The sequence below is a fragment of the Salvelinus sp. IW2-2015 genome, unplaced genomic scaffold (genome assembly GCF_002910315.2).
Source record: "Salvelinus sp. IW2-2015 unplaced genomic scaffold, ASM291031v2 Un_scaffold2777, whole genome shotgun sequence".
NCBI lineage: Eukaryota > Metazoa > Chordata > Actinopteri > Salmoniformes > Salmonidae > Salvelinus > Salvelinus sp. IW2-2015.
In genome coordinates, this window is record NW_019944079.1 from 45,163 (window position 1) to 57,456 (window position 12,294).

At 45.2% G+C, this 12,294-nt stretch overlaps 1 protein-coding gene across 1 annotated transcript; it reads right to left on the reverse strand.

Moving 5' to 3' along the window:
- Positions 1-6,031: 6,031 nt before the first annotated feature.
- On the reverse strand, positions 6,032-9,799 carry LOC112074727 (collagen alpha-1(XI) chain-like). The gene is made up of 7 exons (XM_024141839.2): positions 9,362-9,799; positions 8,045-8,164; positions 7,782-7,901; positions 7,348-7,401; positions 7,095-7,136; positions 6,627-6,659; positions 6,032-6,145 (listed from the first exon to the last, which is right to left on the reverse strand). Exons 1-7 carry the CDS (start codon positions 9,743-9,745, stop codon positions 6,032-6,034), a joined length of 867 nt encoding a protein of 288 aa, XP_023997607.1. The 5' UTR covers positions 9,746-9,799.
- Between the last annotated feature and the right edge of the window lie 2,495 nt (positions 9,800-12,294).

The following is a 12,294-nucleotide window of genomic DNA, read 5'->3' on the forward strand; positions in this document are numbered from 1 at the left end:
GCAGACCCAAGCGGTACGCCACCTGCCACTACAACTATAAACCTGGAACATCATTACTCCTTTACATAACAAATGACCTTAAACTTATACCAACAAATGCCTTCTTACCCTTGTTTATTCCAGATGTCATTGAAGGACTCCAGGTCCACTGGGTCTTACAGGCGATCCGGCCCCACTGTAGGATACCCACCTAGTTCAAACCAAAGCCACAATCTTAAATTCTACTTATTCTCTATCTACAACCTAGCAGATTACTCCCCTGTCTACAGTCCACCACAACCTCATTGACCCAAAGCCCCTTTTGTCTCCATGGCACATACAACAATCAGCAATCATATCCATCACTAAAGTGACCTTAACAGGCTATTCTAAATTGTCCTTGTTTTGGTTTGCCTGTCTTTCCTCCCCTCCCCGTGTCCCAGGCTGTAATACCCCCCAGCGTCACTCTTGACAGTAGAGGTGGCTTATCCTCTGGTTACTTTTGCTGCGCTCCTGGTTCAATATCCGCTCCACCTTCTACTACATCATCAACTTGAGGGAAACAGTAGTGAGGGAACCTGTTAACTTTGTGGCTGGTAAGTACTCGCCCGAGGTCACCCCTGCCCTTTGGGCAGGTAAGGTATGAGACCATGGGAGGAAACCTGTTTACTTGTCGGCTCCGGACCAAATACCCCCCCCCCCAGGTGCTAACTCAGAGGATATTTGATCTCGTACATGGAGTGTGATTGGAAACCCTGTTCACTTTTGGCTCCCCGATAATACCCCCCACGGCGCCCCAGCGTCACTGCTTGACAAAAGAGTTGTCGAGGGACACCTGTTAATCTTTTGTGGCTGGTAAATACACCGCCCAGGTCACTCTTGACTATGTTAGTGTGGGAACCTTGATATTATCTCACTTGTGCTGGGCTTGGTCTGGTACATAACCTCCTCTCCAGTGTCAGCTCTTGTACCCCTTCATGTGCCATAAACCTGGTTACGTCTTTGCTGCCCTCTCGTCCTCCACTAACCTCTCCAACCTACACCTCTCCCTCCCCCCTACTGGCTCCACTCTTTGACTCCCAACCCTCAGCTACGTGACTGATCTAAACTTGTACCTTGTGTTTGGCCCTCTCTCTCTCTCTCTCTCTCTCTCTCTCTCTCTCTCTCTCCTCCTCCTCTCTCTGCGCCTTTCCTACCCCTCCTCAGGTCCCTGCCTCGTCTCCAGTCTATCGTACCTCGTGACATACCTCTCCTGTTTACTTTCCTCTTGCTCGTCTCTGCCTTGCTGTCTCAATCACCCTCCAGCTCACTCTCCTGCACAGATAGTGAGGGAAACTTCTGTTTTTTAGCTTTCTGTGGCTGCATTGTATTATATCTTACTCCCCCCACACGTCCCTCCCTCCTCTCCCTAGCTTCTAGTGTGATATTCGTAGTTATGATCTTCCTCTCGTCCCTCTACTCCTCTGCGTGTGTCTAATTGCCTCTCCTCGGTAAATTCAACCCCCCCCCCCCCCCCCCCCCCCCCCTCTCCCCCCCCTCCCTCCCCCCCTCCCCCCCCCCCAGGTCCACTCTTTGACAGCCAGTTAGGGACCACCTGTTTACTTTGTGCTGCGTAAACCCCCCCCCCCCAGGTCACTCTCTTGACCAGATAGTGAGGGCCACTGTTACTTTGTGGTCTGGTAATTACCCCCCCCCAGGTCCACTCTTGACGAAGTGATGCCGAATCCCTTGTACTTTGGTGGCTGTGCTGACTAGATTACGTCCTCTCCAGTTCATAGCAGACGCAGCCATGTGTTGTCCCGCTTGCCAAGTTCCACATGCCCCTATAGCTCTAATATGGCCCACTCTGCTCCCATTTACCTATTTAGCCCGTCGCACTACTTTCTTGACCAGGAAACTAGGGCCTCATACGCCTGCCCGTCAAAGTAGCTGCCACTATATAGTGAAATTAGGTGCCATTTGTTAATTGGCCCTCCATCTGACTTTCCCTGGCCTTCTGCCATGCAGGACTCTGGCTCCAGCCAACCAACCCCTCCGTTAAAAGAAGCATAAAGAGTACCATGGAATTACAATGGGCGAGCTTGGGACTCGTATGCGAGCCTAATAACATGGTTATGTTTAGGTTCCCTAAGGAGCAGGCCTCCCCTTTCCTCAAATTGGCATGTGGCTGGAGCACTAATTGGGCCACAGACATCACAGCCCAGGGCCAAAGCCCACTGGTACGCACGTTACACTCTCAAAAGAGAGGCAAGCAGGAAGCACATTGTTTTTAAAAGGAACTTTTTCTGGAAGTGGCAAATAGGTTCCTGACCCATTTTGCGATCGACCACTCTGAAAGGTGAGATCTCCGTTAAGTTTGAAGTTTAAACTCTTGTTATTTCTGGCTTGTTACAGTTTTTGCAAACTGTCAAGGCAGACACTTCTGCTTTTCAGTTTGTTTTCATGTAATGATATGGTCTTTGATTATAAGGAAGTTTTTAGCCTCATGGCAAAGTAATAGCAGGCATTTCACCGACGCTTCTCTTAGAATTACAGAGCTGTACTCTCATTGTGCTGTGTGGATTATAGTTGTCCTTCATGAAATTACAGAGTGCTGTAGTTCTCATTGTGCTGTTGTGGGATATAGTTGTCCTTTATGAATTACAGAGCTGTACGTCTCATTGTGCTTGTGGATATAGTTGTCCTTTATGATAGTGTACAAGAGTGTACGTCTCATTGTGACTGTGTGGATATAGTTGTCCTTTATAATTAACAAGTGTTACGTTCTCATTGTGCTGACATGTGGATATAGTTGTCCTTTATGAATTACAGCAGCTGTACGGTTGTCTCCATTGTGCTGTGTGGATATAGTTGTCCCTTATGGAATTACAGAGCTGTACGTTCTCATTTGCTAGTGATATAGTGGACCTTTATTTGAATTACAAAGCTGTACGTCTCATTGTGCTGTGATGGATATAGTTGTCTTATGAACTACAGAGCTGTACGTCTCATTTGCTGCTGTGTGAATTTATAGTTGTCTCTTTTATGATTACAGAGCTGTACGCTCATTGTGCCTATGTGGATATATGTCCTTCCCATGAAATATCCAAGCTGTACGTCTCATGTGTCTGAGTGCCGATATAGTTGTCCTTCATGAATTTACAGAGCTTACGTTTCTCTTCATTTTGCTGTCTGTGGTACAATAGTTGTCCTTCCTCCCATGTGAATCTACAGTACCTGCCCTACGTCTCATTTGGGCTGTCGTGGATATAGTTGTCCTTCATGAATTGTTAACAGGGGCCCTAAGCATTCTAATGGTATTTAGGAACATCCTCAGCAATTTAAGGCTTTCATTGTGGAGACGTGGTTGCGACATGTTTCTTTAGTTGTATTTCTTTTCCTAAAACCGTAGCTTGTGTATTTTCTTCCTACGTAGCTTGTTGTATTTCTTTTCCTACGGAGCTTGTTGTATTTTTCTCCTACTGTAGCTTGTATTTTCTTTCTCCTGCGGTAAAAAAAAAAGGCGGGCTTTTTTTTTGTTATTTTTTTTCCCTTTTTTTCCTCCTGGCGGCGTAGCTTGTATTTTCTTTCTCCTGCCGGTAGCTTTATTTGTTCTTTCTCCTGCGGCTAGCTTGTATTTTCTTTCTCCTGCCCCCGGTACGCTTGTTGTATTTCCACCTACGGTAGCTTGTTGTCATTTTTCTCCTTCTCTAGCTTTTTCTTCCAGTGTATGATGTAATCTTCTGCAGGATTAACTTCGTGCAAGATGCATTCCCAAGCAAAATAGTGACTGAAGAAGTTCAAACCAAACCAACCCACCCAACGTCTTAGGCCTCTGAAGTTCAGGACCTTCCTCTCAAGCCTAAGCAGGCCCGCCTGCACAGTTCTCAGGCTACCAGTTAGCGATTGGTGTTTGCCTATTCTCTCCAGAAATCTCCCTACAGTGAGTCATTTACTAACTCATTTAACTATGATTTGCTGTTTCTTAGCTCACATAGGTCTTTCTTGACCTGGCCTCTCTCTTCCTCATTGGTTCTCCCTCTCACCCTCATCTGCACTCCTCTTTCTTCCATCTGAACATGGTGCAGGATGGCCTGAGCCTGRGCCTCCTGGGCCGACACCACAGGCCCCTTCTGAGAATCACCACCATGTTGGAACTACACGAGAAAGGGGTAGAGTGATCAACCTAAATACATGCAGTATAAGTCTATGGGAATACACAATGTAGATTTCATCTGGCCTCATCAGCATTCAATCTCACAGCTCCACCTAGTGGCTCAGAGCCGTTACTGCCCTCCCTCAGGAGGTTAAGCTTTCATATATAAAGACATTGGTTAAGATATCTAGCTAGCTATTAATAAAGTAATTTATATCAATCGATGTTAGTATTTATCTAGCTAACTAGCAACTCACCAGAAGACTGAGGGCTTCACATATGGGGAATCCCAAACCACACTCTGAGTCCCAAACCGCACACTCTTGACTTGAACGATGCAATTCATGTTTTACTTTTAAATAATAAAACAAGCATGAAATTCAAATGAACAAATCCCTCCTGTCGTTTTACAAGATATAAACGTCAGTAAAAGTTAAATATTTAATTTGGAGGTATTTGTGTCAAGTCTCAAAATCAGACAAAAACAAATGCACGTGGAATATAATCAGGCACATCTCTTTTGTATGAAATTGCACATGCTACAAACATATTGCAGTGCGTGTCGGGATAGTAMAGCCTGCAGCCCTGCTATCTGAGGGTCTAATTAGCCCCTACACCTTCGATAATGTTCTCTCCCTCAGCTTTTGGACACTTTTGGACACGCGTGAATGCTCAAATTGAGGGCAGAGGGGAGGGAGTGATTTGGGATTCAGCCATAGTCAATGGAAACTGAACATGAGAGTGTGTTCAGCTGAGGGAAGTTTAAATAAAGAGAGTTTTATATAATTCYTACTGGTAACATCAGCATTGTTCCTGGAGGACCAGGTATCCCATCAACCCCAGCTAAACCAGGACGTCCTGGAGGACCCTGAGAGAGACAAAGGGAGAGAGAGAGGGAGGGAGGAGGATACTAGTCATGACTGTATGAGGGTTTATACAGTGAACAACATAAGTATGTACAGTATAGGCCTGTAAACACAAGTATGTACATTATAGGCCTGTAAACACAAGTATGTACAATACAGGCCTGTAAACACAAGTGTGTACAGTATAGGCCTGTAAACACAAGTATGCACAGTATAGGCCTGTAAACACAAGTATGTACATTATAGGCCTGTAAACACAAGTATGTACAGTGGGAGTGTTCCAATGTGGACGGACGTAAAGCTAAACACATGAGAATGATCCCTGAAATCCAATCTCTGTTAAAACAACCTCTGCTTCAGTTCCAGAGGGCATGTCACTCACTCATTGTTTCATATCAATTAGCTTGTCTCTAGAGAGGAGGGGAAACAGCTTATGATTTTCTGCTTGATGCCCCTATCAGAAGCCTAATGTACCCATAAGCACCTCATAAAGAATTAGAGGTATGAGCTAATCCTAAACTGTCAATCACCTAGACTCTCTGCAGCAGAGACAAAGGCCTTTGTCTCAATAGGAACCTGTATTGCAGTATCTGTCACACTGAGAATACTGTTGTATACTGTAAGGCATAACAAACAATGAAGATGAAATACTGTAGACAGGCAGGATTATGGAACACTGTTTATACATTTGTTTCTGATCTGCTTTGGAAGAAGAGTTTGTTTGATGATCTGATTTGATGTGTTTGATTTGAGGTGAAACCTAGAAGACCTCCATGTTTTTCAACTACAACAACATCATTAAAAATCCTTGAGATCACTAGAGACGACTGAGCATCTGTTGGTCTGTGTCTGTGGGAGTGAGGCGGTTTTCAGGGAGGGAACACAAACACACAAGGCCGCACTCTCATCACACACAGTCAAAGAGTGAATTAGGTCAACCCACACATGAGTCATCACCAGTCCTTTAGCTCCCATAAGCGTTACGGTCAAGCCCACAGTGAGTCACAGCATCCCTGACCTGTTTTGTGTCTGTGTCAATCTGTGGTTACGGTCAAACCCAGAAGGCATCCTGGACCTGTGACTTGTCATACTGTCCCAGGACTCCTGTGACCCTGCGTGTCCTACTGTCCCAGGGCACAGTCCCTGTGGACCTGACTTGGTCATACTGCCAGATACCAGTCCCTGTGACCTGCATATGGTCACACCTGTCCCTGACTAGTCCTGGCCCCTGCTTTGTGTTACTGTCCCATGAGACAGCCTCTGACCCTGATCTGTTCATACTTTTCCCAGTAGGACAGTCTCTGTACCCTGATTGGTCTTCTTCCAGAGAATATTTCCCTGTTGGACCTCTGACTGTGTCTCTGTCCGCGACTCCTGTGCCCTGTTTGTGTCTACTGTCCCAGGACACCCTGTGTCCTGCTGTTTAGTCATACCGTCATGAGTAATCAGTCCTTGACCCTGCTAGTGGTCATACTGTCCAGGGCATTCCCTGTGCCCTATTGTGTCTTGCCAGATGAATCCGTGACCCTGCGTGTCATACTGTCCCAACGAGACCGCCTTGTGGCCCCTTGACTGTTCATACCGTCTTCAAGAGTATCAGTTCCCTATGGTGTCACTTACTCCAGGGAGTTACTTCACCAACTCACCTGGTTCCACTTCCCGGCATTGTTCCTGTCCACCTGCGAATACCCTGGAGATACACCAGTCAATTCACACTGTCATAGTCTCATATACATCAATGATATTATAATTATTCAATGTAGTTTCAATTTAGATATTTCAATGTCTATCAATCGTATCAACATTCTTTCAATTGTAGTTCAATTAGTACCAATTCGTTAATTATATCTTATTATTTTCATGTAGTTGACTCAATGTAATCAATGTATTGTCATTGTCAGATCAAGTCGTCTATCATATGTATATCCATGTGTTTCATAGTTTTCATGTTAGTCATTATATCCATTTTCAATGTAGTATCAATGTAGTATCAATGTAGTATCAATGTAGTTTCAATGTAGTTTCAATGTAATATCAATGTAGTATCAATGTAGTATCAATGTAGTTTCAATGTAATATGATGTAGTGGTAATGACTTGGAGCAGGGGTTTTACCTCTGGTCCTGGGGGGCCGACTGCTCCCTCCACCAGTGTACCCTGCACAACATCACAGAGATATGACAATGACATATAAACACATTCAGTACATATCAGAGATACTTCAACATAAATACTCCATATAGTCTTTATAGAGTCATAAAGATTACATGAACAAAACACTGACTTGAAAGAAAAATCCTCAAATAAAATCTTAAGGGCCTAAAATTGATTTCCATGTTCAATATTATGTCTGAATACTCAAGCTCACCGGTTCAACGATGGCAGGCTCTCCCTTCTCTCCTTTCAGTGCTCTGCCACTGGCCTGAGGCACAGACAGACACAGACAGACACAGACAGACACAGACAGACAGACACAGACAGACACAGACGGAGAGACACATGAACTGACGTGTGAGGTGATTGATGGCCTACTGTGTGTTCAGCAGTTGTAGGTCATGTACAGCAGTCTCAGCAGTCTCTGAGTGAATACAGTTGTAGGTCATGTACAGCAGTCTCAGCAGTCTCTGAGTGAATACAGGTGTAGGTCATGTACAGCAGTCTCAGGAGTCTCTGAGTGAATACAGTTGTAGGTCATGTACAGGAGTCTCAGCAGTCTCTGAGTGAATACAGTTGTAGGTCATGTACAGCAGTCTCAGTTGTCTCTGAGTGAATACAGTTAACTGAATGATTGATGAGGCCTACCTCTCCATCCCAGGTATCAGCCCCCTCTCTCTCTGCAAAGCCATGTCCGTCCTCGTACGTCTCATACTCTTCATACTCCTGGTTCTCTGTCTCGTTACTTATGTCCTCGTACTCTACAGCCTACAAGTCCACACAACATGCCAGTAAATCACATGATCCAATGACCACATTAATAACTGAGCTGCTACTGAACATGAYGGTGGTRCTAAAACTGAGCTTCACCGTATGAACATACAGTATATAAAAATCTCAATTCAACTGACCTCGTACTCGCTGATATTGGGACCCACTGTTACCATGGAGACRGCGAGGTCATCGTACAGGTCGCCGTAGAAGGTGTCGTCAAACTCCTCCATCTGGGGCTTTTTGTCCAGCCTCTCCTYCTGCACAAGGCCAGAGCGTTTAAGGTCAGAACCATGGTAACAGAAACCATGGAGACACTGGGCAACATCATGGTCTGTCTGTCTGTCTGCCCAGTCCACTGAGTTTGCCCAGCGCTTCCATTTTACACAGCCTATCACGGCGTACAGTTTGCTAAGCTAGTTAGCAGCACAGGTGTTGGTTATGGGAATAGGCAGGTCATACATGTAGCAAGCCTCAGTGTGTGTTATTAATCATCCTATGGTGATGGAATATTTCACAACCAGGTAGTGATGGCAGCATGMCATGGATTATGACAGCCATTACAGCCAGAGTATGAAAATAAGCAAATTCAGCAAATTAGCAAAAGTAGCAAACAATAACCTTTAGAGATTTCAATCATGGGGACTTATTTTTTTACCAACATATTTGCTGACAAAACAACTTTTGAAAGACTGAATGCAACATAGGAGGCATACTGTTTTGGATACATGTATAGCTTTAAAATCAAAGNCATGGATTATGACAGCCATTACAGCCAGAGTATGAAAATAAGCAAATTCAGCAAATTAGCAAAAGTAGCAAACGATAACCTTTAGAGATTTCAATCATGGGGACTTATTTTTTTACCAACATATTTGCTGACAAAACAACTTTTGAAAGACTGAATGCAACATAGGAGGCATACTGTTTTGGATACATGTATAGCTTTAAAATCAAAGGTTTGGACTGGGTTTGTGTAAGGACATAAACTCTCAGGTCAAGGAGACATCACAGAAAAACTACAACACACAACACCTCATACATACCACTTACTCAGATATGCATGTTCAACTACAGGTACTAGAAAAGACAGAACTAGTGTTACCCACACAACTAGATTCCTATTAATGTCTTGCAACCCATAAACAACTACTGTGACAATTGAGTCACAGTTGTCTATGTGTTATAACACAGTGTAGAACACAGTCTAAATTCTAGATTGTCTGCATATTCTACTTAATCTAGATCTAGAGGGATGCAGGGATTCTCCGTGTTCCATTGTGAGTCCTGGAAGAGGAGGAGGTGATTAGGGTAGTGCTGGTTAGGTTAGAGGKCATAGTGAGGAGAGGAGCAGGTTGACAGAGGGTGTAGATGAGGCATTCTGGGAGAGTGGGTCAGTGCTCTGTTAGGGATGGGATGGAGGGGGAGGGGAGCTGCATTGTAACTTTTCAGTCTACCTCCTCAGTGACCTTTGACTCAGGCAGTGCACTGGGCACCACGGAGGGGTCCTCAATGTCAGAGTCAGGCCTGTGTGTGGGCCTCTCTGGGATCATGGTGGTCTGGTCAGGGGCTTCAGATGGGGTGACAGCTTCAAGGGTGAACAGTTCCATCGTAGATGGCTTTTCAGTGGGATAGTAGGTTTCTTGAGATTGGTTTTCAGGCAAAACAGTGGACACCTGGACGAAACCCTCCTCCTCTGGACCCGCCTCTCCTTCTTTTCTCTTCTTCCTCGACTCCTTCTTGCCCCTCCCCTTCTTGTCACGCTTCTTTTTGTTCTTTTTTCCTTTCCTGTCTTTTTTGGAGCGTTTCTTTGGCTCCGCTGGCTCGTTGTTTTGTATCATGGGATCAGGTTTAAGTTGAGAGGTCTTTTATTAAAAAGGGGGAGGGGGGGCAAGGGAGGAGGTGGGGCACGAACAAGAGAAACAACAACATGGTGAAATACCTGAAACATAACAAGCCAGGAGAAGAGAGACACTATGCACACATCCAGTAGGGCCAGGCATAGATCAAGACCCCCCCCCCACACACACACACACACACACACACACACACACACACACACACACCACACCACACCACACACAGAGTAGTCTTGAATAAGACTACTGTTTATTTATCACTGTTTACCACTGGCCTGTCAACAGAGAGGACATACTTTCTCATGAGGTCAGGGGTCAGTGTGTTTATGACCCTGTTGGGCTGTTAAAACATGTCAACATAAATGTCATGCATGTCCTTTTTTAACTCATATCCATGTCTGTCACTATTACTGAAGACCTTTGTACGAGAACGTTGTTGAAGATCTGGTCTGGTAAATACTTTGATGAGGAGATTGTGATGGTTTGTAAACAGGGTCAGTGTGAGGAGGATATAAAGTGAGTAGAGTGAGTGATGCTGACAAGGTATTGGACACAGAGCAGGTTTCTCAGCTGTAGATCTAGAATAGCTAACACGCTCTACGTCTGATTGACACTGATAGACATTCCCAGGAGCAGTGCCAGCAATTGGACACACCCAGACACACAGCCAGGCGTAGGAGGCTACACACAGAATACTGTTCTCACAGACCCTGACAGTATCTCCCTGCGGGCCACATGAATCAATATTTCTTACTTTTCCKCTCTCCCTCTCTCCAAAACACTTTTCTCAAACATAAAGACMCACACATACATCATAATATAACTCATCTCTCCCAAGTGTRTCCCATTGCCTAAGCAGGCCCGGTGAAGAGGGGAAGAGCCARAGTGGTGATATCCTGTGAGATTTACGATGCTCCTGGCTGTGTGTGTTCAAGCTGAAGCAGCTCAACACAGCCAAGGGAGAAACGCACCACTCTGCTGCTGGCTCACTATCAAAGACAGGGAGAGGAGCTTCTTCTGATGCTGACTGACTGATGTCTCATTCTGCTCTGGCCTCCCTGTGTTTTAGTGGTGTGTTCCGGGCCCTTAGGCCGAGAAGACTGGGTAGTGATAAATCATGTGATACAGTAAATGGCCAGTGTGTGGCGGTGTACGGTGGGGAGTTATTTTCTCTTGTACTCTGTCATATTTCCCTAGTTCCCTAGTTTTTTTCGCTCCTTGTCAGGCTAGTATTGTAGAGTTCCAATGCGTCCACTCAGAGATTAGTAGCTCCAGATAAGAGAGCCGAGTAGAGCTTAGCGTCCCACTCTGCTCATGTCCGCAGGACCTGAGACACAGAGGGGGAGAGTAGGAGGGGTTACAGAGCACACACCCTCCATCTCTCAGCCCTTCAGGGTACCATACCAACCCAGACTTTTGCATACTTGAGACATTGGAAATAGTAAGAGGAAGGGTTATTATCTGGCCCTAATTTGACTCACTTACTCAGCTTTCACTCTTCAGAACAGATGTTTCCCCCTGACGTTCTCACGTAGACAGAACTATACATCTCCCTCTAGCCACGCCCCCACACAGATAACCTCCCTCGTGATGGCTTAACTTTTAACCTCAAATGCTTCTCCTACTCCATAATAAAACTTAATAGCCTCCATGCATTAGGTTCCTCTCTCTTACTTTAACAGACACCCTCTATCTCCAATAAAACAGTTCTTTCTCCCAATTAAGCAATGCTTCCCTGAATTCTGTGCATAAACAACTGTAGATCCATTTCCACCCAACCCCATCTTTCAAAACATCCCATTTATCATTCCTCAGGCTGCAAAAAAAACATCCTTTGACGTCTTATGACTAATACCCGTCAATTATCAACATTCTCTTTAGCATTCTCTCGTGCTCTGCTCTCTCTGAATAGTCCTAAGTGAGTGAGAGGCCAGCTCATGTGTCCCATGTTGAATGGCTGTGGGTCAGGGCCGTGTTGACCTGGATGAGGTGGTACTGGGGAGAGGAGTTAGAGGTTTGGCCTTGTTCGCATGGCCGCTTCTGTTCCAGGACCGGTGTTGGGTGAGAGGGATCCAGAGGGCCAGTGTTCCGGCATTCCCCCAGCGTGGGAGAACATAGTGTGGGACTTCTGGGGACGGTGGTCAGCCCTAATGCTCTATTGCTTCCAGATTGCCTTCAAAATGACTGTGGTGTTGTTTACACACGTGCAGAGCACTGGACACAAGAATGTGCACGTAAAGGTACCTCAACACACACACACACACACACACACATACAACACACAACAAAAATCACACAACACACACGAACACACCCCTCACACAACAACACGTAAATATGCACACGATCATTTTACTGGCACAGTCTGAATGATAGTCTGGCTCCTTGGGCTGTTGGTGTGTTGTTTTAGATATGATCCAGCCGAGTGTTTATGTGTGAAAACATCTGACCGTGTCTGTCTGTCTGTATTAGTCATTGTATTATTGTGTGAGTAATCAGGCTCTTTAGAAAACAGTCAGAGTTTTTGGTGT